At 51.0% G+C, this 26,042-nt stretch overlaps 1 protein-coding gene across 4 annotated transcripts in view; it reads left to right on the top strand.

Moving 5' to 3' along the window:
* ABR (active BCR-related) overlaps positions 1-26,042 on the top strand; it is a 173,049-nt gene that overhangs the window by 115,156 nt on the left and 31,851 nt on the right. For all 4 annotated transcript variants that reach the window (XM_004684812.2, XM_012726279.1, XM_004684813.2 and 1 more), the window contains 12 exons: positions 1,550-1,657; positions 4,305-4,365; positions 9,018-9,070; positions 9,632-9,772; positions 11,491-11,612; positions 13,429-13,594; positions 15,261-15,383; positions 15,679-15,754; positions 16,246-16,350; positions 17,551-17,625; positions 19,732-19,829; positions 20,199-20,330. In XM_004684812.2, coding sequence (XP_004684869.2) covers positions 1,550-1,657; positions 4,305-4,365; positions 9,018-9,070; positions 9,632-9,772; positions 11,491-11,612; positions 13,429-13,594; positions 15,261-15,383; positions 15,679-15,754; positions 16,246-16,350; positions 17,551-17,625; positions 19,732-19,829; positions 20,199-20,330 — 1,260 coding nt within the window. The remainder of the gene's footprint in view (positions 1-1,549; positions 1,658-4,304; positions 4,366-9,017; positions 9,071-9,631; positions 9,773-11,490; positions 11,613-13,428; positions 13,595-15,260; positions 15,384-15,678; positions 15,755-16,245; positions 16,351-17,550; positions 17,626-19,731; positions 19,830-20,198; positions 20,331-26,042) is intronic.

Here is a 26,042-nt window from a genome sequence, read left to right as displayed (position 1 = left end):
CCTGAGCATCCATGGATTTGGTATCAGCAGGGCTCCTGGAACCCATCCCCCATGGATCAAGGGTTGGCTGGACTTTTAAAATATAGATAAGAGCTAAAATATAGTTTATATACAGTCACCAGTTTATTATTAATTTCACTCATTGTGAAGTGTGTTCGTGTTGCTCTAGTAGATCTAGTTCAACCATTTTAACTACAGCACATGTGGGGGCCCTGCTTGTGAGCCTTTGTTTCCACTTTTGCACAGAGGAGTGATGCTCACACTTATGCACACACATACATGCAAGTTTCTTAGAGAGCAGTTCTTTTCAATGGAACTGTAACATAGACCAGTTTTCAAGTTGTTACATTTTTTAAAGTCAAAATAAGTGGTCAATTTTAAGAGTGTATTTTACATGGCTCAGTAGATCCACAATATTATAATTTAAACAATATTTTTAAATTAGTGAGATAATTTATGTTTCTTTTTGCGTACCAAGCCTTTGCAATCAGGTACACTGACAGCACACCTCATCGGGACGAGCCACATTTCAGGTGACCTGTCACCACAGGCACTTCGGCTCCTGTATGGAACAGAAAGCTCTACGCTTTGTATGTAGAAGTAGATTTGCGAGGTAGTGGGCTGAGCTGTGCCCGTTTTCAACTTTCTTTTTATTGACAAACTCCTCTCCAAAGAATTACATTCATGTATATAGCCCCACTAGGAGACTAGAAAAGGTCCTATTTCCCCACATTCTTGCCAGTGCATGATGATATCATTAGACTTTAAAATTTGGGTCAGATTGATGGGTATGAAATAGTATCTGGTGGTTTTAATTAGAATTTCCACCCTTTGCTTCCCTGAGAGGAAATGCATATGCATGACACAGAAAAAGCTTTCCATAAATATTTGAGGAATTGAATTAATGAGCCTCGGTTTCCCCTTTTATGGAAAGGGGTAATGGCATGTGCTCACTCTGCTTCCCAGAGGAATGTGGCTCTCTGTAGTTGTAAATCATGGAAAGCTTTGCATTGTGTTCAGAGTGCCATGCAAATGTGTAGGAGGCAGGACCGTGGCTCCTAGCAGGCTGAGGAGGTGCCGATGTGGACTCAGGCTGAGAAGTGGGGCTGTGCTTTTATAGGATGTGCCCCACTCTCAACATGGGGCTTGGGTGTTGAAGAGGTCACACATGCCCATCCCACTCCCAGCCCCCCGCTTCAGCTAGTTCCAGGATGTGAAAGAGGTGTGAGGCAGTATAGGGCTTCAAATTCCCTTGATGATGCTAAATAAAGTTAAATGCTGTAATGAGTAGAATTTCTAGCATGCCAACACCCCTCAAAGCCCCCTTATTAACCTATTGGCTCAGCCAGTTTCCATGGAAACTGTCAAGTTCAAAGGAATACTGTAGTATATTCATCCTGCATTCTCTGTTCCCAGATAGCCCTCTGGAGCTGAGTTAGGCTCTGAGCACATGGGAGCTCCAGGTGTTCTGGTTAAGCTTTCATCCATTCATTAATCCTCTCTCCCCATCCCTACTGCCGCCCTCCTTTCTCCTGTCTTTTCCCTGCAGGCCAGCCAGCTTGGCGTGTACAAAGCATTTGTGGATAACTATAAAGTCGCTCTGGAAACAGCGGAGAAGTGCAGTCAGTCCAACAACCAATTCCAGAAGATCTCAGAGGTGGGCAGCTCCCCATACAGTCACCCCTATGACACTGGGCTTTGGGGCTACTCAGAGTTTTCCAGTCTTTGGACCTCTCAACTTTCCCCGCTTGTCAGTTACAGAAATGATTCCCTTGCTGGGTGACACTTAGCCTGACATTTGCTTTCTTGCACTTGACATTTTCGCTCTTAGTATAAGAATATCAATTTGTTTGACTTTGTTACTGTTTTAAGTTAGAGACAGGAACAGGAGAGAGAAAAAAGCGGGGGACAGGAACAGGAGAGAGAAAAAAGCGGGGGAAAGCCGTTATTCTCCCATACTGTGGAGATCTTAAGCAAGTTACTTTCCTTCCCTTGACCTTAGTTTCCTCTTCTGTAGAATGAGGTCTGACCTCCTCCAGTTTGCCCCCAAACCTGCTTGACACAAACCACCAGAAGCATGGTTTAAAAACCACATCTGCTGCACCTTCCTGGGAGCTTCAATTCAGAAGGTTGGGCCTGAGATCCAAGGGGTCTCTATTTTTAAAAGGTTCCGGGTGACTTTTATGGTCAGGAAGATTTGATGAGGTCTGGAGTGGGTGATCTTCTAAGATCCTTGCAGTCCCACACATAGAGCAGACTGACGTGGGTGAGCCCTGATTCCCAGTGGCTGGAAATATGCCTTTACCTGGGCAGCTGCGGTACACCTGCCACCAACACTTCTACCCAGAAAGGGGCAGGGAGGGGCTCTAGAATACTGGAGGACACAACCAGCTTTTCCCTTTACCCAGAAAGACCTCAGTGATGTCCCCATGCCACTGGCCACACAGTCACAGCCATTCCCACCTCTCTGCCATTCCCAGCTCTGGGCTCAAGAACCTCTGGTTCAGAGGGAGAGGGTTCTTATGCAGCATTGAGTCATGCCTCACAGGGCCCTCTGAGTCTTTTCTTTCCTCTCATCTCTAGAAAGGCTGGTGAGATGCAGAGTAGTTTTCAGGAAATTGCTGGGGTCATGGATTGTAACCAAGTTTGGAGTCAGTCAAGAGGCAGCATAAGAGTCAGGTGAAGATGAAAATGCAGTTTGTTTACCAGCAGGAGCCAGACAGGGAAAATGTGGTCTTGGGTCCTCAGCCACACTGGGTTTGCTGACTCTTCTCCTGTCAGCTAGGCATTTGCAGAGGGAGGGAGGAGCAGAGAGAGCTTGGCTGGGCTGGGTTTCTTCTCCCAAACCCAGGGATCAGGTGAGTCACACTGCCTGGGAGGAGAGCTAAGAATGGGGAAGTCCCTCCAGGTGGCTTCTTGGGGCTGGAGCAATGGTGCTTCCCCTCTCAGCTTCTAGCCCTCCCTGGGTCCCCCAATCTGTGTTCAGAGCACCTGTGCTCTGCCAAGGGTGCTCCAGTGCTCAGGGTCATGTATGGTCCAGAGAGTGGGAGGGTCTCCCCTAAACCTAGCCGACTGCCTGTGCTTCACAGTTGGCAAAACCCCTATGCTCGCCCACAAACTCTTGTCCACGCCCGCTGGTCCCCAGTGGCAGAGCCAGCCCCTTGGCCTGTGGCCAGCAGCTTCTCACCCTGACTCACGCGCTGACGCTGTCACTTCCTGCTGGCACTGCTACTTCATTACTGCAGTTAGCCCTTCTCTGCATCAGAACTGATTTCATACCTTTATGCCATGCTGGGTGTAGAGAAAAAAACCCCTAAAACTGGGAATCCAGACCCCAGCTAGAAGCACAGCCAGCAGTTGCTGAGTAACCTCAGCCACCACTCACCAAATCCCAAGCGCAGCCTCTGGGGCTTTTCACTGTCTAGAGGCAAAAGTAGAAACCCGAGCACCCCTGCTTGGGCATTGCCTCTCCCAGGCAGAGCAGGCATCACCTGGGCGCCTGACCTTGGCCTCACCTCACCCCTGCCTTCTGCTGCTACCCCCCTTGAGCCCTCTGCACTCAGCTCTCCAGCTAAGGATTGCATTACAGCTCCAGTTACAGGCCGCATTGTCTGCAGCCCAAGGCTGGGGCTGGAGCCTCTCTCTACAGGCAGATGAAAGAGGTTTGGGTCAAATAAGCCAAACCCCTGGTGCTTGTTTCCAGCACTTAGCGCTTGGTCACTTTGCATGGGACCAGGAGGGGCGTTGCTACTTTCTTCTTGCCGCTGCCTCTCGGATGCCTAGCACGGACACAGGTGGTGGACAGTGGTGGGTGGTGGTGTGGGCTGGGTGGGTCCCTCTTGATGCGGTAAGGACATCGCCTGGACTGCCCTGTGGCACTCAGCTTCTCTGTCCAAGGTGTGCCATCACCTGCCTCCCTTGTACCAGCGTGCAGGACCCCTCACTCCTCATCTCACAGCTGCTTGTCCCCAAGGGCCAGCTGGTACACTGGCCCTGGCTGCTGTTGGGGTGATGGTGATGGGGTTAGGGAGAAAGGCGAGGGGTCCTGTCTTGCTACGGCTTGCCCTCAGCAAGACCCCAGGTTCTCCTGAAGGGGCTTTGTATGGGTCTGAAGAACCCCACAGCTGCAGTCCTCCTTGCCTAAATTCAGCCACTGGACTCCTGAACAGAGGGAGACACTGGCCGCTGGTGTTTCTCTCGCCTTCATATTTATACCACCACAGACTTCCAGCCCTTCCTCCTGCGGAGCTCACGGTGGCTGAGGGGGGTGGGCCAGGTCTTGACTCCTCTCCTCTGTTTGACAGGAACTCAAAGTGAAAGGTCCCAAGGACTCCAAGGACAGCCACACGTCAGTCACTATGGAAGGTACTTTGGGAATGGGCTTTTAACAGTCACCTTCCTTTGTCTGGTTTGTAGACTGTGGGTCTTGCCTGTGTGTGTGTGTGTGTGTGTGTGTGTGTGAGTGAGTGTGTGTGCTCGCGCGCAAGCGTATGTGTGTGAGCGCGTGCGAGGAATCCAGCCTCTGTCCCCAGGCAGCTGGCCAGCTACAAACGTGCTTCTCCTTAGGATGCCAGCAGGCGGCTCTTTCTCCTCCTCCCTCCTCCCTCCTCCCGCTCGCCACACGCCTCCCCTCCCCCTTGCTAGCGGAGCACTCGAAGCGGCTGCTTGATTCTGGAGGCTGTGCAGCAGCAGCCGGCAAGGTGGCTTAGTGGCCAGGCTGCTGATGGGAGCCAGGAGCCGGGGTGCCATGGCCACACGCTCCTGCCGCGGGGAAGGAGGCTACCATGGAAATTCTCCTCATCATTCGCTTCTGCTGTAACTGCACCTATGGTAACCCAGACCTCCTCTCGTGGGAGGTGATGTGTCTCCCCACCTCTGGGGGCTGGCTAGAGTGGGCTTAAATGTGGCCATCAAGGTTTGGGGGGCAGTAGGGAAGGGAGGGAGGACAGGTGACTGGCTGTGCATTTCACCCTGTTGCTGTCAGCATCCAGCCTGGAGTTGAAGTCTGGGAATGCTTGGGGCAGGGTGGCTTTGAAATGGAAGAACCAGGTTAGAAGGGTCCAGGTATCCCCAAGAAACTGCAGGGGGATTGCTGGTTCCCGGAGAGGCTGTGGGCAACTTCCTGCAGAGGCCGTTCAGGAGAGAAGGTGCCCAGGCGGCACCTGCAGGTGCAAGCAGCCAGGGGCTGGAGCGCGGTCAGGCGGTCAGCAGCAGGCAGTCAGAGAGGGGCCTCGGTCGGTCGGTGCACAGCAGTGCCTACGGAGAGGGCGCGGCTGAGGCAGAAGTTGGGAGTTTCTTTGTTTCCGGATTGAGGCGAGGAGGCTGAGCGCGGGGTATTGTGTGTGGAGAGTGCACATCCTCCGCGGCGGTCTCTGCTGTCGATCGCAGCGGTGGGAGAACATGGATGCGGCTGGGCGAGCAGCACGGAGCAGGCTTGCCGGGGTCGCTTCCAGCCAGGGAGCCCCTCGCGGAGCGCTTGCACGAGGCACTGAAGGTCATTGGCCATGGATGCTGGTGAGAGGGGGGCGTGGCAGGCTGCTGTTTTGTGAAGGTCACACACCCTGCGTACAGTGGGGTACAGGGGGCACCCAGAGCATCCTCTGAAGCCGCCCCAGCCGGGGGATGCTGGGAGAGGCACATGCTGTTAGCCAGCCTTCTGCTCAGAGAGGAGGCTGAAGCTGGCCTCGGCCAGGACATGTCCAGAAATAGGGGACCTTCCTCTCCGAGGCGAGAAGTGCCTTAGCAGGGACCCCAGCTGCCCTTGGCAGGGATGGGGGCCAGGCGTTGCCTGAGGGCCAGCTGCTCCAGGCCCCTGTGTGTCGGAGTGGCCGGCAGCCATGTGGGTCCTGCCTCTTCCCTCCCACCAGACATTTTGTCGCTGCACCCTTCTCTCACGTTGCTTTTACATCTCCGTGGTAACCCAAGCTCCTAGTCGAAGGCTTAATGAAAAGGAGTTTGCTGAAGGAGAGATGTTCCCTAGCTCTTTCCTGGTGGCTGTGGTGCCTTGTCCTTGTCCCTCGCTGTCCCCTGTTGCCTGTCACTTGCCCCGTCTGTGTTGGAGACCACTCACAGGGAAGTAGTCCCCCGAGGCAGCCCCTCCTGGGCCAGCACAACAGCTGTGGGAACTCTGGGTGCTAGGCAGCAGCTGCCCAGTGTCCCCGCCCCTTGGCTCAGATTCTGACAGGCTGGGGTCAAGAAGAGAGCTGGACTTGGAAATGTTGTTTTCGAGCTAATGCAGGAGTTGGTCAAGCCTCAATTCTGCCTCCCTAAAAGGTGGGACCCTTTGCCTCCTCCTCCCTCCCTGAAAGGAAGCTCAGTGGAACAGGCCTAGAGCTTGGAGTATGGGGTTTGGGGGTTCTTGGTCCCTGTGATACTCTCTTTGAAATCAGCTGTAAGTGGGGAGTGAGTAAATAAGCCTCTCTGACCACACTGATTAGAATCTTCTCAGTTCCTCCACAGGATACTAGTTCTGGGGTTCCCATAGAAAGTACAACTTGGGGCTCGCCCTATAGTTGCCCGCCTCAGTAGTTACTCAGTGCCCACTCTACATGGCTCTGTGACAAGTGCTATGGGTGCCACAAAAGGAAGCCTCCATGAGTGAACCCGGCCCCTCGGGGTGATGCTCATTTTGACAAGAGGTGAGCTCACCCACTCCTGGTCGGAGCTTTCCAAGAACCCTCCCAGTTTACTGAGCTATTGCAGGTGCTGCCTTCCCTACAGAGTCAGCTCCAAGTTAGGAGCACAAGCAGACCTACATTCAAAACGCACTACCTACAGCTTTGTGAGTGTGAGCAGCATAATGTCTCTGCTTTAGAGAAGTTTCCACTCTGTTAAATGGGGCTGCTGATAATTGCTTCCTTTTTTAATCCAAGGAAATAATGCACAAAAAGCAGTTTACTCAGTGCGATAAGATACATAGTAAATACCCAGCACACTGAAGAGACCAAACTGTTCATGGCGGTGATCTTTTGTCCACTTTGGGTGTTACTTGTAAAAGTACTGGGTAAGGAAGACTTCCTGGAGGAGGGGAGACAGGCATTGCAACTTGATGAATGAAGTCTATCCCAGGGACAGGAGTGGAGGAGCAGGGACAGGACAGGCCAGCATCCTGGAACATGGAAGAGGTAAGTGAGGAGAGGGGGGCTTCTCACCCCACATTCTCAAGGGAAGCAGGCATGCAGGAGCCATGGGGGTCATGCACACGGGCTATTCCTCCTTCTCTGGCACCCTAGGGCCCCTCTCCCTGAACTCCCTCCGCTTTCCTCTCCCCACTGTTCCTCCTAGCTGTCCTCCCTCCACTCAGCCCCAGGCTGAGGCTAAGGACTTATTCCAAGTCACTTTTGAAGTGACACCAGGCTTATTAATAACCCCTCTGAAACCCAACCTACCATTGTGCAAACCTCTCAGCTCAGTCAGAAACCGTTTCCACTTGGGACCCAAGAGAGGGGTGGAGGTAGCTGCCACTGCAGTATCAGCCTCCCTCCCCCATGGGAGCCCAGAGCCCACCCTCACAGGTGTCTGCTGAACCCACACTTTCTCTTGGTTTTCTAGGGTTCTTGGGGTATGATTTTCCCCTTAAAGATGGGCTGAGCTACATGTGGGACCCTAGAGTTCCCCATGGGCTGGTAAGAGCCCGACCTCACTATTTCACAATACCCAAGCTTGACTTTGTCTCTTCTAGCTCCCATAGCCTACGGGGAGGATCTCTTGAAGTGACTAAATGAAGGAGGGTTGCAAACAAGTCATGGCAAGTGTGTTTACATAAAGCAGTGGTTTCCAACCATCAGTACATGTCAAAATCCCCAAGTGAACATTTAAAAAATACTATTATCTGGGTCCCACTCTGTTCTAGCCCAGAGACTGGGATTTCGTTGGGGGAGGGCTGCTAACTTGCCTCCACAGGCTATTTCTATCGAGGCCCTCAGGAGACTCTCATCTGGGGACTGGCTAGCACATGAGTGTCCACTTTAGGACCTGGCACCCCCAGCCCTATAGGGGACACCCAATTTGGATCTTCCTTTCCAGATACCATCCTGCCTCTTTCTGCTCCTATGGCAGGAGAGGGGTCATGACCCCATGGACAGAGGCATCCAGGTGCAGAACTGAAGCTGAACCACCCGTGGGGGGTGGGGCAAGGCACAACTGCTTGCAGCTTTGTCTGGAAGTGTTGGCCCTCCAGCTGCCACCTCCACCTGTCTCTGCTGAGTCTTAGCCATCCTCTTTTGGCATCCTGGTTGCAGGGGGTGTGTCTGTGGGGGCTCTGCTGAGCTTGCATTTTCCTGGCCTTTTCAGGACTCCCACACCCACCCAAAATTCCACCTGAATTCCTTCTGGGACTCTTCCCCCCATCAGCTGCTACTTATTTGAGAAGAACGCTTCTCTGTGGAGATTTGGCCTGCCTTCGTGGTCTTCAACCTGTCCTGTTTTGTTGGGGAGAGAAAGGGAGGGGTTGTTGAGGGTACGGCAGGGGGTTTCCTCATGGAATTGAGGCTGACTGTGTGATCAGAATGAAGCATGTTTTCAGCTGGTGATGTTAGGTCTTGGACCAGAGAAACGTGAGGATGATCAGGCAGGAACAGCTACCCTCCCTGGAGAACAGCTTCTCTCCTCTGTCTGCGTGCTGGGGTCCTGTGTGTGACCCAGAGTGCATAGGGGACACTGGGGTGTAGCTAGGCATAGCTGTGTTTCAGGGTATGGAGTACAGGAGAGCATCTGTGTCTGTTCTGAGTTCATAAAGGGCTTAAGGGCTGATCCTTGAAGATATCCTACTTGGTTGGAGATGAGTTGACAAGGCAGGTGGGAGGGAGCCCAGGCTGCCAGGGCTTCCTATCCATCTGTTTGTATTGTCTGCTCTGCCCTAGGATAAGAATGGAGGTGTCGGTTGCCACTGAACCCACTTTGGCATCCTGCGAGTGGATGTCTGTGTGGGGAAGCAAGGGGTGTTGGGGGAGAAGGCTGGCACCCAAGGTCTCATGCAGTTTCCTGCATCTCATCTATCCTGTCTCCTTCCCCATTAGCTCTCCTCTACAAGCCTATTGACCGAGTCACAAGGAGCACCCTGGTCCTCCATGTGAGTGTTGATCCCCTGAGTGTCCAGGAAGGGGTCAGGAGTTGGGTGGGAGGTTGAACCCAGTTTTGGGTAGCTGCTGGAGTCTTTGAGAAAAGCTCATTTGGGAACTTGGGCAGAGGGTCCCTGAGCCTGACTGCGCCTGTCTGGCCTATGGTAACCATGCCGACCGATCCGGAGCCTAAATATAGCTTGGCTACTAAACTTGACATTTGGCCAAATGTTCCCTAGGAGGCAGACACTTCCTGCCTCCCCTGTCCCTTGCCGAATGGCCTCCAGTGTCCTTGCAGCAACTGTGGGGTGGGGGTGGGTCTTTCCCAGCTGCTTGTTGGGATGGGACTCTACGGCTCTCCACTAGGGGGAAGAATAATGAGCACAAGAGTACAGGGGAATCCCACTCTCATCCCTGCTGCTCTGAGGCTGGTTTTTAGTTCATATTTTGCAGACACAACCAGATTGGAGTCGGGGTCTCTAAGGAACCCTTTTGGCCAAAATTTTTTTAATGAGGAGTGAGTACTGCCCACTGTCTACTCCTCTGGACTCACCACCCCATCCCTTTTCCAGGACCTGTTAAAACATACTCCTGTGGACCACCCAGACTACCCACTGCTACAGGATGCCCTCCGCATTTCCCAGAATTTCCTGTCCAGCATCAACGAAGACATTGACCCCCGCCGGACTGCAGTCACAACTCCCAAGGGGGAGGTGAGCTCAGGACCCAGCACAGTTTTGCACTTTGACTGAAGAGGGTGCAAGAGAACCAGCTCACCACTGGTCTGTGCCTTCCGAACCCTGATCTCCCATGAACAGCAGCCTCAGGTCCCGGGTTGAAGCTTTAAGTCCAGTGTCCTATTAGTATTCATCCTAACTGGATGAGGCAGAGGAGACTGAGACCTGGACGGTCTCTCCACATCTGGCACACATTCTCTTAGCCTTGACTGTTGGCGCTGGATTCCTTACTTGGGGCTGTGTATCTGCAAACCTCACGCACTGTGCCCATCCAGGGGAGATGGAGCTCTAGCTAGCTCATCCTAAATGCATACTCCCCTCCTGGGACTGTCTATCATGCTGGATTGTGGCTTATTCTGAGGATGCTCAGGGTATCTGGCAGTTCCTGTGCTCGAACCACCTGTAATCATCCTGCGTGAGCAGGTAGGGAACTAATCTGATAGCAGGAAAAGCTGGTACAAGAGGTGACTGAGGCTACTGGTTCATGATGTCCCTGGTGGGCACCTAGATATGTTTCCTGGGGCCTTCTGTTAGTGGAAGGGTGGAGTACCCTAGGAGGGAAGCCATTTGAAAAGTCAGAGGGATAGTTACTGGCATGGGTCAGCAGCCTAACCCACATACAAGGCTTCCTGTCCGGGAAAAGTAATTAAATGGCATTTAAGAGTGAAGGCTGACTCGATTTGTGCTCCTTTGTTGTATTAGGAGCTTCCCGTGTCTCCTGGGGAGGGAAGTAATGAGGGACAGGGTTTGGAGAGTCACTAATGGGGCATAGGAAGTTGTTCCTGGTGCAGATCCCTGGCCTGGTCCGTGAGCCCTGGAATGCTACTGGTTTGGCTCTGGGGATATCTGAAAGGTCTCCAGAGGACTTAGAACACTACCACTTTCATTTTTTGATTGTGTCTTTTCAACACTGTCACCTACATACTGCAACAGCTGTAGGTCAAACAGTGTATAATGTACACAGGCAAGACCAGGACAGATAACCCCAAAGAAGCCAGCTGGCCTGAGTGTGGCAGGGGTTGGAGACTCCAGAAGTTCTGGGGGGAACAACGCTTTTGACTTTCCAGAGCCCAGGTTAGTGATGGCTCCAGATTCACCCCAGACACTGCTGTGGCCATGCAGTGGGTGTCATACAGTGGAGTCCCCTCTAGAAGCAGGAGAGTGATTGAAGGACCCATGTAGGGGTAACATAAATAGAACTGAATGGATCTTCAGGCTGGGGCTGTACTAGACCAACTTCTGAAGCTCCATTTGGGATTTTTGTGGTGGAGGTAATAGCAGGGGAGTATTCATGCTCCAGGGTAGAGGACCAAGCCCTCTCGGACTAGAGGTGGGAGCGGCTGAGAGCCCAGGAAGGACGCTACCAGTTGTTGATGACATAGTACGTGCCAGGCATTGTTCATGTACCATCTTAATGAATCCCATCTTCTGGAGCAGATACTATTATCCCTGTTTTGGAGATGATTAAGATGGGATTTAGAGAGAAGGGAACTTGTCCAAGATCACTGCCAGAAAGTGACAAAATCTAGATTCAAGCTATGTCCGAGGGCTCCCTAGACCGGTGCTCTGAACCATTTGCAATATAGTGCCTCCCTGCACGCCCCTCCCCACAGGGGGACAGTACCCCCAGTGCATGCTGGGCCCTGGACTGACTCCCCCTGAGAAGGTGGGGGTGGGTGTGCCGTTTCCCTCAGACACGGCAGCTGGTGAAGGACGGCTTCCTGGTGGAGGTGTCGGAGAGCTCCCGGAAGCTGCGGCACGTCTTCCTCTTTACAGATGTCCTACTGTGCGCCAAGTTAAAGAAGACGTCTGCAGGGTGAGTATGTGTGAGTCCAGGGTGCAAGGTGGGGGAGCTAGACCTTGTCCCCTGTGGAGTCCTCCAGCAACCTGGGGCAGTATGTTTTTTTCTTTTGAAAATATAGTAATTTTATTTCACTTCATAGACTTTTTCTTAAAATAAATCATATTTTGAATTATAAAGGTAACATAGCCATAATAAAGAATAGAAACTATCATCTACCCGAACATCAGCATTAGTCTCCTGCTGCTATATTTCCTTACAGTTTTTTTTTTTTAATGTTCTTATGTTTTTTCATACACTTGTAATCAGAGTGAATGCCCAATTTGGGGCTCTACTTTTTCCATTTCACGTCATAAGCATTTTCCCTGTCTCTGCCTAATTTTCATAATCATCATTTTACTTTCCTGCATGATGTTACAAGTAGATATGCTATAATTTACTTAAGCATTCTCCTTTTATTAGACAGCTCAAAAATTTTTTTGCTAACTGCAATTCAGTGAATATTCATTAAATCTTCTGCTACCATTTATTGAGTGCTTATGCCATGCCAGGTGCCATGACAAATGCTTTGAATATATTATTTCTAATCTTCCCAACAACTCCGCTAAGTTGATATTCTCATCCCATCTCACAGATGAGAGAAAGGAGTTAGAAAAGTCATATAAGTTGCCCAAGGTTGTACAGTTAGAAGTAGAGGAGGTGGATTTGAACCTGCACCTGACTTAAAGCTTCTTTCCAGCTCATCTCTATACCAGAGGTGTGGGTTCTCTCTGCTCCATAAGCAGAAAAGGCTGTCCAGTATTCATTCATACATTCATCCACCTACATTTCCTTATCATCCTGTGTGCCGTGGGGTCTTACAACCATATGCTCAGAGCACCATTCAGGCCAGAATGAATCATGGAAAGCTAGGCCCTGGGGACGTGAGAAAGCAAGGGGTGGTTACCAGCTTCAGCAAAGGGGGGTGACTCCATGGAACTAGAGCACATTTGAAATAATGCTAAACATGGAGAGCAGCAATAGAGGTCCACCCTCTGCCAGCAGCCCTGCAGATCTCACTGAAAGGGCTCTGCTTCCCCATCACCTTTCGACCTGTCTTTCTAATCCTTGACCCAGGACCCCATGTGACCGTGTCAGTAAAGGTTGACTTTCCAACACACCTGTGTCCCATCTCTCCCCTGAAGAATAAGGAATTTGAGCTAAGTGTTGATAGGCTAGAAGCAAGAGGAGAGTGTGAGATGGGGACTAGGAAAGTGTAAACCCATTTTTTGCTCACTCCCTACAAGCTTGGGATGCTTAAAATTACCAGTTTTAGGCCCTCCCTGGTGGCACAGCGGGTTAAAGCACAACACTGAGAAGCTAAAGCCACTTTAGCATGAGTTCGATCCCCAGCCCCGGAGGTGACCCACATGGCGTGGCAGACCTCTCCTGGCCCGCCCGCTGCTCCCCTCAGCAGTGTACATCATTGATCTGCCTGTTCTGCTCCCCACTCTGTCTCTGGTGAATCCTCTCACCACCCCAGCACCTCTGACCTGTACCCTAGTTCTGCATGCATAAATAAATAAATCTTAAAAAAAAAAATTACCAGTTCTAGTTCAGAAAATGGAAAGGTCAAAAGCCAGAGCCCTCACTGCTGCCTAATCCTCTTGGAAGCTATCTGATGCTACTCCATTTGTCTGTTTCCTGTTGGGCTCCTCGACGGCTGATACCATTCTCGTCTGTGACAAGTGCTCTAAATTCCTTTTGGGCAGTTTTTTGGTTCTGGGCCCAGCAGTTCAGGCGTAAGAGCCAAGTTCCCTCTGCTCATGTTTCCCCTGTCACTTGTTCTTAGGAAGCACCAACAATACGACTGTAAATGGTACATCCCTCTGGCCGACCTCGTGTTTCCATCCCCTGAGGAGTCTGAAGCCAGCCCCCAGGTGCACCCTTTCCCAGACCATGAGCTGGAAGACATGAAAATGAAGATCTCTGCCCTCAAAAGTGAAATCCAGAAGGAGGTGAGCACTGAGCTGGGACAGGAAAGTTGACCTTTGTATTGAGGCCCTTTAAACTGGGAGTGCCGGGGAGGAGAAGGGAAGCTGTAAAGTCTGGGAGTCTGATAAGGGAGCTTTGAGGGAAGCGTAGGAAGCCTTGAGCATTGCATGCTCAGGGAAAGGCTGATTGTGGCCAGCCAGTCAGCACTCAGCAGGTGGAGGCCAGGCCAGGAGTTCATGTTCAGAATTTAGTGGGGTTAATTATGGGAATTTTTCTGGAGAACGGTGTATGTTAAGTACTGTAAAACAGGAAGCACAAGAAGAATACACACACATCTGCATAAAATTATATGTATGTGTGTGCGTTTGCATCTTTTTCAGAGATCAGAGTGCACATGCCTTTTTTCAGTGCAAGCTTTCACTTAGCATTGTACCTTTTAGCACTTAGACTCTACCCAGCAGATTTTTTATCAGATGCATTCTATTCAGTTGCTTGACAACGCACAATGGATCTGGGTATTTAGATGGTTTTTGCTTCTTTACTCATAAAAGGCAAATCTGCAGTAAACTGCACTGTACTCCTACTTCTCTCTGATAGACTATAAGTGGGGTGGCTGGGGCAAAGGACTTGTGCATTTAATTGCCAGATTTGCCCCTAAAAATTGCCTCCATACTGTAGTTCCCCCACACTCTCCAACACTGACTGTGAGCACTTGTTATAATTTTGCTAGTCTCATGGGTTAAAAAAAAAAATAGTCTTCACAGGTGAATTCTGACTGGGGAGCTTGAGGATATAGCTTTGGAACTGATATTTGAAGTATAGTAGTAGCAACTAAAGGAAAAGGAGTTCTTTATAAATTATAAACTTAGATAAGTGGAGGAGAAGGAGATACTGGCTGAAAAGGAATTAACTTCCTCGTGGAGAGGGCATGATACCATGCGCCTCCGTGTAGAGCAGGGGAGTGGTGGGATATCAGGCTGGCTACGGAGGAGCAACTCAGCCAGGGGAAACTAGGAATTGAATTTTATGCTGAAAGTCGTGTGAGGTCTTAAGCAGGGTGCCTCGCAGTACCTGGGATTTAATTTATAGATGATGACATTGAGAGGCTAGTGCCACGGAAAGAAGGTTTTATTATAGTTTCCAAGAGAAGGGGGCCTACCCTTCACCAAGCAGCACCACCCAAGGCAGCACCAGGCTTGGGCAGGAGATAGGAGAGCAAGGATAGCATTGCCAAAGCCTGTGTCATTTTTCCTAAAAGAAAACAACTCAGAGAGTTGTAATTTTTCAGAGAAAACTAGTTTGAATAAAGCTGGCAGGCTCTGGGCAATAGGAGTGGTTCTAGTCTCTGTTCCAGGCCCTGGGTGACTGAGAGCAGAGGGAGTATTGGCTTAGCTTGTAAGAATTACCCAACGCAGCAGGCTGTGGTGTGGTCCCAGAATTGATTGGTTTGCGGTGGTTGTGTATGAAAGGTGCACTCACACAGGAGTCATTTACTGTCTCAGGAATTAGCTTACCCTGGAGTTACAGGTTGTCCCTTACCAACTAGGCCGTAAGATGTCAAAGCATCATAAAACGTAGAAAAAGAAAAAAACACATCATCAGTACACAGGGGAATGTTGTGCTTAGAGCTGCTGAGTGAGAAACAGCCTGAGCATAAGGAAAACCATCTGTGTCCTCTGTCCTCTGCAGAAAGCCAGCAAAGGACAGAGCCGGGCCATTGAGCGTCTGAAAAAGAAGATGTTTGAGAATGAGTTCTTGCTGCTGCTCAATTCCCCCACAATCCCTTTTCGGATCCACAATCGGAATGGAAAGGTCAGGAAGAGGGGGATGAGACAGACAGCTCCCTTCCTCTGCCCAGGGCTGCCCCTCTGTGTCTCCCTCTGACCCGTGGGAATCAGGGACTCAGGCCCCACCGCCGAGGAGGCTGCCAGTGCCCTCTGCTGGCCATCACGGGCACTGCCACTACTGTCCTCTGGCTTCCTAGGAAGGGACACCGTCTTCCACTGCCTCCAAGCCTAGAGGGAGAAGGCAGTTGGGAGCCCCGAATCCAGGAATGTACTTTACTTGCGTATGGACACGTCACTGAATTCCTATCTCCTCTCTTCAGAGCTACCTGTTCCTACTGTCCTCGGACTATGAGCGGTCAGAATGGAGAGAAGCAATTCAGAAACTACAGAAGAAGGGTAAAGTCAGCCCCACTCTACACTGCCCTGGTGGTGTCCATGTGATGGGACTTCGGCATTTCCAAGCACTTTCATGTCCATTGTTTCCTCTTCATCATTTCTTATTACCCTACAATTTGCCAGGGCAGGTGGTGCTTAAATGATGTTATTAATCATTTGAGGCCCAGATAATTTAAATAACATAGGCTTAAAAGCAACAGAAACAGACCCAAAGCCCGGGGTAGGTCCCCTTGCTCCCTTCTTGCTCTCTCATACCACATACTTCAGCCTCTTCGGTTAGACTCTCCCACTCTTACCCCTCTAACAGTACCTAGTCCCGCTGTGAGTGCGACTCGGTACTAGGTGAATCTTAAACTCTGCCAGTGACCACTGCTGCCCCTTGAGCTAAACTTTTCTTCCTGCAGCAGCCCTCCCCCCACCACCACCAAAAAAAGAGCAGCAGGCCCTAATAGACCTGTGATGACATCCCCCTTTCTCGGCTTCTCCTACAGACCTCCAGGCTTTTGTCCTGAGCTCAGTGGAGCTCCAGGTGCTCACGGGATCCTGCTTCAAACTTAGGACTGTACACAACATTCCTGTTACCAGCAATAAAGATGGTAAGATCTGGAACCCAAGATTGTCCAATCAGCAGTTTCAGTCCCCAAGGCATTGCTGGGTTCTTCTACAGTACCTAGCCAGACACTTGGCTGCAAGTGGCTAATCTCTGCTCCGCTGGTTCTGGGACAACTCTGTTGCTAAGTACTTGAATAGAGGGGTTGCCTTCTACTGAGCTCCCAGATGGCCCCAACTTGTCCCCTGTCCCCTCTGGCTTAAGAGAAAAATCTGGCACCTTGGTGTACTGGGATTATGTTATTATGAGTATGAGGCAGGTGGATAGTGAAAACAACAGAGTGGAGGGACGGGGGAGTTAGGTGATTAGGGCAGCATAGGAGAAATAATGCCAGAAATGTCGAAGGCCCAGATCTTACAAGGCCTAGAATGCCTAGAAAGGCCTCTGTTTGCTTTGTAAACTGAGGAATCCATGGGCACTTTTGAGTCAAAAACAGTGGTGACTGGGGCGGAAGGCAAGCTATTCATTCGGAACATATGTATGGCATCTGCCCCTTGTTGTCCCAGCAGGGGTCAGAGCTGATCTGTCTTCTGATAGCAACGTGACTTACGTGACTTAGCCTCCATGTTGAAAGGCTAGACTGAGGAGGGCCGCCATGGGCTAAGCAGAACTCAGAGTTGGGGGGAATGTGCTCAGGGTAATGGTAGGAGAACCCTGGCCCTGGAGGGTAGTTCTGGAATAACCTCCCAGGCTGCCTAGAAGGGGAAAGCGCAACAACAGCTCACATTCCCTCCAAGCTGTGGGTTCTGGAAACTTCTTTTTTTTTTTTTTTTTTTTAAAGATTTATTTATTTGTGCATACAGAACTGGGGTACAGGCCAGAGGCTCAGGGGCGGTGAGAGGCTTCACCAGAGACAGAGTGGGGAACAGAACAGGCAGATCAACGAAGTACACTGCTGAGGGGAGCAGCGGGCGGGTCAGGAGAGGTCTGCCACGCCATGTGGTCTCCTCCGGGGCAGGCAGGAATCGAACTCATGCGGAAGCGGCTTTAGATTCTCAGTGCTGTGCTTTAACCCGCTGCGCCACCAGGGAGGGCCTCTGGAAACTTCTTTTCTAGCCACTAGGTGGTGCTGTCAAACTAGGGCTCAGACTGTCTCATACTCTGCCAGCCAGGGTCTGGGGTGGAGAAGAGGATGGTGCAGAAAAACCATTCACTCCCCTACCTTGGAATCTTTTCTCTCTTACAGACGATGAGTCTCCAGGACTCTACGGCTTCCTCCATGTCATCGTCCACTCTGCCAAAGGGTTTAAGCAGTCAGCCAGTAAGTGTGCCCTGCCCACTGGCTGGAGGCTGAGGCTGGGTGGACCATTGTTTATCCTTTCACAGAAAATCCCCATGGGATTTGCATGAGGCTTTTCACATCCCACCTGCTGTGCTCTGGTCTGCTCAGGCTGGGGTCTTGCCAGTTGCCTTGAGCTGCAGGGCATTCCTCCAAGATCTGACCCTCCCCGCCCCACCCCTGCCCCAGGTTTCTGAAATCCTGCACTCCAATTACAAGCTGTGTGACCTTGAACAAGTCCCTTAACCTCACTGAGCCTCAGCTTCTTTCTCCATAAAAGCACTCCCACACGTGTTAATGCTGCTCGAAGAGGATAAAACACGAGCATGTATGTACACCACCAAACACACTACCATATCCACCCCTCATCCCCTTTTCTTTATCACCATCCACTAAATCTGTGTAATTCTTAATGTTTCACAAGATACAATTATACTTTTTTTTTTAAAAAAGTTTATTTTTACATCATTTTGCACACAATTATACTTTTTATCTAACTTTTCTCCCCCATGGGAAATTGCAAGTCAGATAGTTACAAGGTTCTTCCCATTTGCCAGATGAGAAAACTGAGACACAGAGAGACGAAAGGATTCTTACACAGGACCAGAAGCCCACGCTCCAGCTCTGCTCTGCTTCTCAGCCTGCTCCTTCCCACTCCTCCTCTTCCTCCCTGGCAGCAGGGTCTGCCCTTTGCCTCTTCTTCTGGTGCACCAGAGCTTTTGCCACTGGCCCACAAACCATCACTCAATAAGCATTTACTACAAACATGAGCTCTAAGCATAAACTGGCCTCCCCTTTCTGTGTTCCTGTCACCCCAGGGCAAATCACCTGTCATTCTGCTTTGTCACTTAAGTGTGCCTCTTCCACTGTGAATTCTTTTTTTTTAAAGATATATTTATTTATTTATGCATATAGAACTGGGGTACAATCCAGAGGTGCAGGGGCAATGAGAGGATTCACCAGAGACTGTGAGGAGCAAAACAGGTAGATCGACAAAATGCACTGCTGAGGGGAGCAGTGGGCAGGTCAGGAGAGGTCTGCCGTGCCATGGGGGTCACCTTCAGGACAGGGTATCGAACTTGCACTGAAGCAGCTGCAGCTTGCTACAGTGCTTTGTCCTAATCTGTTGCACCACCAGGGAGGGCCCTCACTGTGAATTCTTTAAAGGGAGGAATCTGTGTCCTTGATCCTTGGATGAATAGGGACCTGGAAATGCTGGATGAAATAGTTGATTTCCAGACATCTGTTTTGTGCCTGCATACCTTAGTGGGTGCTGGAGAAAAGCAGGACATCACTCTGGAGTGGGCAGTACTTGGCCTGTTTGGAGCCTCTTCTTGTTTCCTTAGGGTGCCCTGGTATCCCTCTGTGGTCACTGACATCATTTCTGTTTTACTCATGAACACAGCTGGCACCCAGAAGGCCCAGGGACTTTCCCTTGTAGAGAAGAATTCACATCTTCTGACACCAAAGTCCAAGGCCTGTTCTTGGTACCACTAGTATACCGGTAGCTAAAAAAATAAAACTGCCCACATGGTATTGCTGGTATAGTCCAGCAGTGACACAAAAGCACAGAAACTTCAGTTAAAGTCAAGTGCTATGCAGAAAACAACAAAAAGCCAAATATGAGCAGGCATTTTTGTTGTCATTATGACTGTCATTCCAGATTTTCAGCAAACAGGCGAATGCCCCCTGAAGACTCCTACCTCAAAAGCCAGGGACACCCTGTTAAACCTGGCATCTAGAGGAGGGGTGAGGGTGGGGTGGCTCCTTTGTCAGCATGGTGAGTGAAGACCTGGCTTGAGGCCTCAGTGATGAGGCGGCAGCCAAGCGAAGACCAGGGAAGAAAAGATTGCAAGGGCCTAAGACGTGAACAGCAAGGGGAGAGGATGGAGAAGGAGGTGGGCCGGGCAGAGCCATCTAAGCAGAAAACAAAGAAGTGGGGAGGGACCAGAGAGAGGGAACACACCGAGTACACCCCAAGGGATATTGGGACAGATGCCTCCTTATCTTCTTTTCCTTCCCGATCCTACCCGTCCCAGCTTGGGTCACAGACCTCACTCAGCATCTCTCTGCCTGTCCTCTCTGCAGACCTGTACTGTACCCTGGAGGTGGATTCCTTCGGCTATTTTGTCAGCAAAGCCAAAACCAGGGTTTTCCGGGATACAACAGAGCCCAAGTGGGATGAGGTGAGTGAAGGGTCCCTGAAGGGACCCCTGAACTTATCACCAACCAGGCCTACTCTGGTCCCTCTGTTCATGTCCTGTTGGCTGGGCATGGCCAAGCCTGTTGGGTGGACAGCTCTGTTCCTTCAGCCCCAGTAAGCTCCTACACCCTGCTCAGCTGGCCTCTGGTCTGGGAATTGTTCAGCTCAGCCCCCAAACGTCATTCACTTAGTCAGTGATTTAGAGGTCTCAGGAGCTCCTCCAGACCTCATGAGGTGGTCTACAAGGACCCTCCTCACCGATTCTCACTCATGCAAAGTTGAGGCCCCACCTACCAGGAAGCCAAGTCTCCCAGCTCCGGAGGTTCAGGGCCTGTGTTGCATCTTTCCCCAGGAATTTGAGATTGAACTGGAGGGCTCTCAGTCCCTGAGGATCCTGTGTTATGAAAAGTGCTATGACAAGTCCAAGGTCAACAAAGACAACAATGAGATCGTGGACAAGATCATGGGCAAAGGCCAGATCCAGGTGAGCATCCAGGCATAGCCAGGGCACCCAGGCAAGGCTCGGGGAGGCTGCCTGGGTGGTGCTAGCTGGGAAGGAGGCCTTCTACCACCCAGTATCTTGGTTCAGTGTGTGGCTTTTTGTGACTTGGGTTCAAAGCTAGTTTGAGAACAGTTCTCCAATGTAGTGATTTTCCTTGTTGGATATGGGGTTGTCTCTGTCAAGCTCCAGAAGCTTGTGTGCCTGGATCCTTGGGCTTCCACACCCTCGGCAGGTCCGCCAAGCTCCTACAGGATGAACCAAAGGGATGACAACTAGTCTTGTTTTTGTATCCCAGCTTCAGCCTACAGATCGCCTTTCTCAGGAACACTGTGTTGAGAAGGATGCTAAGGCTGCATCTCTGAGTGTCTGTAGTGTCTGCCGCTGGAGGATTGAAGCCTTGCCTTTGCCACTTGGCTAGGAGAGCTTTGCATTTGGTCGGGTTGTGTGCAGCTGGTGTCTGATGGGTTGGTAGGGTCGCTGGGTCTTACTCACCAGTGTTGAATTCTGTTTTGGTAGAGGCAGGTCCTGAATCAAGAGTGTGTCAGCTGCATTTCCTCGTACCCTGGTATGTGGGGCCTTTTTTGCAGCCGATATCTCTGGAATTCTGCCAATTTTGAAGATAACAGTTATTCGCTAACTGTTATGGAGAGGATGCTAGCTTGGGCAAGCATGAAGTTGTACACACTCCGCCTGGCCCTTTACAACTCATGTGGCCTGTTTTGGGGATGACCATGAAAAGGAGATTGTAACTGGCATGATTTGGGATTGAGCCACAGTCTTTAGGAGCCCTAGAGGTGATCCGAGTCAGGGAGCTGAACAGCGCATTTTCACAGAAAGCACTTGTTTTTTTGTTGTTGTTTTTTGTTTGTTTTTGTAACATTGCCCTTGGGGACCCTGTGAGCCTCCTGATTCCCCTTTGCCCCAAACAGGGGAGATGGCACTGTTTGTGAGGGGGTTCCTGCGCTTCCTCATGTCACCCCATGTTCCTAATCACCTCCTTTCCTCTCACAGTGGGATTTGCACCCTGCTCTAACACTGTTGCCTGGGAGATGGCGCTGCTAGGTAACCACAGCCAGTCCTTCATTATTTAGGAAATGGGGGCTAATGAGAGAGAAACAGAATGAGAGTGCTCAAAATTCAGTTCTTGGAACTGACTTTCCAGGGATAAGTAGGAACCTGCATCTTTGGGTTGGGCCAGAGAAACAGGCATGGAAAGGGCTCTGGACTGGCCTGTCCACCCCAGGAGAGAGCCAGCCAAGAAGCATGGCTGCCTGCCAGCACGCTCTGGGCCACTGGTGGCTGTGGAACGGAAGAGTTCACAAGGGTGTCCAGGGCCGCCCACTCGGTGAGCCCTGAGCCCTGACCCCTCCAGAAGGCAGACTCCAGGACTCAGTGGCATCATCCCCACCTGGACTCTCAGCCCGTTTCTTCTCTCCTTAGATCTTCTGTCAGCTGCACAAACCCTCATGGGAAACACACCATAAATCATTCCATCTTGGAGACAGGAGCAGATGGAGGCGGTGGGGGAAGGGGAGGTAGCCAGGTTATGTTTGGCAAAGCAGAAAGCACAGTCTGGTAAGGAAAATGTTTCTGTGTTTAAGCTTCGAGGAATGTTAAATGCCTGGGAGTTGATGTTAAAAAAAAAAAAAAAAAAAAACCTTTCTGCTGCCAGCTGACCTGGGCCTGTGAGCGGGTAGTTCAGAGCCAGCATCCTCTGGAGAGCTTGGAAGTATCCCAGCCCTCAACTCCCAGGGCACAGCCTTGGCCTCAGCTGTGGGGCTCTTACTTCTTATAGATTAAAAAGGAGGAAGGGAGAGGGGTGTCCCCATCAGGAGCATGCCAGGCCTCAGAAAATCCCACTTGCCTGTGGCTGCCCTGGGGGGAGAGCTGGGGGGAGAGCCCGCACCCAGTCATTCCCATGTGGCCAGATCCCGTGGAGCCACAGAACGGGCTGTTCCCACAGCTGCCCCCACCTCCTTTCCTGCCACATGTCCAAGGAAAGAAATTGGCACCAGCCTCTAGCACTGGTTCTGCTCCCCTTTAGCAGGCACCGGGTGGAAGGACAACCTCACTACAGGATTGAGTCCCTGGGGTGGTGGGGTGGCCTGAAGAAAAGGCCAGGAGCAGAGGCTGCACCTCTGCTGGCCCTCGCTCTTTATCTGAGCCTTACTGTGCCCAGCACATCCAGAAAACAGTAAAGACCCCATTTCCTCAGCTCCAGGAGTTTGTTGCAAAGTGAATCTCTTTCCCTGGGCTTTTTGAGGTGGTAGGAGGCAGAGAATACGGAGGGACAGCAAAGGTGTGGGACGGGGGCAGCATTTAGACAAATGGCAGTACTAGTCACCAACCTGAGTTTCCGGCCCCTGGGAGTGCACTTGGAGACCCATCCCTAAATGTTACCTCATTCACCCTGGCAACGAGTCCCTGTCTTGTCCTCCCCAGTTAGAGGAGGACACTGAGGCCTAGGTGCCTCTACTGACCTTGCAGGGAAGGTCATGCTGTCTCCTCTGCTGGGTCCCCCCCCCCGTGTCCCCAGACCTTTATCAGGGAGTGTCCCGGCGTGGCTGGAGGACGCTGGCATGGCCCTTGACCTGGAGAAGGGGCTGTAGCATCCACTTTGTGGCATAGGATGAGCCTAGGGCTTCCTTAGTCTAGAATCCTCTTACCTCTGGGCAGGGGCCATTTCTGCCTGGTGTACCTGGAGGGAAAGGGGGTAAGCATGCATGGGAAAGAGAAGAGGCAGGGATGGGGAGCAGGGGGTGTTTACTGTGCACTGTGCCCAGCATGGAGCTGCTGCTCTGAGGGCATACGGGCCTCACCTCAGGGAATCTGTTGCCAGATTGGAAAGACAAGTATCCCCCAAGATACCAGGAACAAGGCAAGATGCCAATAATGATAAAGATGACATCAGAGAGCTCACTGAGCCCCACATGGGGCTAATGCTTACAGCTGTTATCACGGGGTATCATCACAGTATCCTTTGGGGCAGAAGTGTTATCACAACTTGAAATATGAGAAAACTGAGGCATTAAAGGGTTCAGTAACCTGTGCACAGCCGGGGAGCCAGGGTGGGAGAGCCAGGCCGCGAGGCAGGCTGGAGTCAGAGCAGCGCCTTGCCCTCTGTAGGTCCCCACTGTTCCGATATAATACCATAGAAACGGGAATTCAAAGAAAGAGAAATGGTGGGCTGGAGTTAGGAGGCTTCCAGGAGGAGGTGGAGCTACAGGGATTTGAGATCTCCAGGCTTTTTAAAATCCAAAAGCAATGTTTCTGTTGGAAAAAAGAAATTGTGATTATGTTGCAAGCCTCTCTCCTATTGTTACAAGTCATACCTACGCCCACTACTCAAGAAATAGCCTTCATATTGTGTGCCTTTTCTCTGCCTCGGTTATATACTTTTTGATACAATTTTAATCACAGTGTGTATTCTGTCATTTTTCTTTTTTCATGTAATAGTCTCATAGACCCCTTTTTTCCAAGGCCTATAGGTAATCTTTATAATTACCTTTTTGATACATTGGTAAAAGTACTTTTTATGTATTTTATAAAAATCATTTTATAGAATGGCCGAGTCAGTAATTACCACTTTAAGATTGTTGTAGAGATGGGCAGGCTCTGGAGCAGCAAGAAGGCGTGGAGTGGGCACTCTGGGGAGAGCCCTGCATGGCCAAGGGCAGGGAGACAGGCATGTGCAGGGAGTGTCCGAGGAAACCAAGGTGTCTGCCTGCCCTGTGCAGGACCTTTTGCCACAGTGCAAGTAGGACGGAGATCAAGACTCAGTAGAGCTTTCGACCAAGAGGAATCCTAGACAGCATTTTAATCCAGGGGCTGGGGAGGGGGGTTGGGAAGTGGGAAGAAGGAAATTGAGACCAGAAAGGGTAAGTGATGTAGCCACAGTCTCACAGCTCATCAGTGGTTAACTGCTGGACAGTGAGTGCATGAAAAAGCTCATAGATGGGGTGGTGGCAGATTTGGATGTCAGCTTATGACTCTTAGGTGCCTGTTCTTTGTCAAATTTAATGGGAGATCCTACCAGCTCGGTGCATTTCTTGTCTTCCAGACTCAGGAGTCCCTCCCTTTTTCCCAGGCCTAAGAGGCCATTACCTCCAGATTCTCCATCCAGGCCACCCCCACTGCCACTGCCTCCTTTGCAGTCCAGGGAACAGCTGAGCCCGAAGGCCCCTTAATCTGTCCGGCCCTCTTGTCCCCTGGGGACTCCCATATGTTTATCCCAGTCTATTTCCAGCCATGCTGCTCTAGGCTCCAGATGTGCTATCCCCAACTGGGACCTACCCACTAGCTGATTAACATATTCCCAGGGTCCAGCCCTTGTTGGCTGGCTAGGCCAGAGGGGACAGCTCTCCCAGAGAGCCTGACAGCCCAGTTCCTGTCACTGACTCTAGACTAGGAACTCCTGCACGCCTCCCTCCATTCCAGCCCAGCCACAGGTCTAGAGGATGACCCACACCCCAGGCAGGAGACAGCTTCGCTCCCCTGTGAGCCAGCTGGGGCATAGGAGAGCACAGGACCCTGAGGAGGGGCAGGGTTCCAGGCCAAGAAGGAAGCTCCAGCTGACACTATCCTTAGGTGGAAGAAAACCCCTTTCACCCCCTAAAGCTGAGTTTAGGCCTGATGGGATGCCTTGTCTTCTGTCCTACCTCTCTGAAGCTTGGGGCCTGGGTCTGAAGGGAAAGGGAGTAATTTCCTTGACATTGTTGACTTGGCGGCTTGGCAGCTTGTGAGGCGACAGGGTGATCATAAATGACACATAGGGAGGTCTAGAAGGCCAGTCCCCTGCTGTCAGGGCTGGGAGTGCTCACAGAGCCCAGGCCAGCAAATCTACATCATTGTCTCCGTGCAGCTTGGTAACACTTAAGTCCATGTGTATTGCTGTGCAACCTTCTCCACTATGCGTCTCCAGAACTTTTTCATCTTTTCAATGGAAATGAGCAGCTCCCCATTCCTCCTCTCCCACCCAGCCCCTGAACCACCATCCTATTTTCTGACTCAATGAATTTGACATCTCTAGGTTCTTCATAGAAGTAGGATCATGTAATTCTTGTCCTCTTGTGACTGGCTCTCCATACTTACCAATGTCCACAAGGTCGATACACACTGTCGCGTATGGCAGAACCTCATCCCTTTTGAAGCTGGAAAATATCCCATCAGACACATAACCCACGTTTTGTTTATCCAACCATGTTTAAATGGACCTTTGAGTCTGTTGCCACCTTCGACCTCCTTACATGTGAGTGAGACAGAGGACCTGGTCTCTGGGGGTGGAGGTCTGTCTCCCCCCAGCCCCCACCTGCAGTTGCTCATCTTGCTCCAGCTGTGACTAGGAGCAAGACCCCAGCACTTTTGCCTCAGTCTAACTATCCCACCCCTGCCTCCTCTCTCCCAGGTTGGGATCCCCTGTCTCCTGGTCCTCAGGGTTCTTGTTCACCCTCTTCGGTCAGTAGCTTAGAGTCTGGAGTGCAGTTATCTGGTACTGGGGAAGAGTCCTGGACTGAGGGGCGGAGATTAGCTCCTGGTCCTTAGACCCCAGGGGCCTCCATTTCTTCATCTTTTACATCAGGGTCATTAAAATGGTCCTTGATTTACAATTCTTCAGCTTAACATTGGTGCTGAAGCCATAGGGTTTTGTGGAGACTAATGTGCTATGCACATGGTTCTGCACAGTGACAGGGTACC

The sequence above is a fragment of the Condylura cristata genome, unplaced genomic scaffold (genome assembly GCF_000260355.1).
Source record: "Condylura cristata isolate star-nosed mole 26May11 unplaced genomic scaffold, ConCri1.0 scaffold00017, whole genome shotgun sequence".
Lineage (NCBI taxonomy): Eukaryota > Metazoa > Chordata > Mammalia > Eulipotyphla > Talpidae > Condylura > Condylura cristata.
Note: the sequence above shows the minus strand (reverse complement) of the source record. Positions and strands in the feature narration are given on the sequence as shown.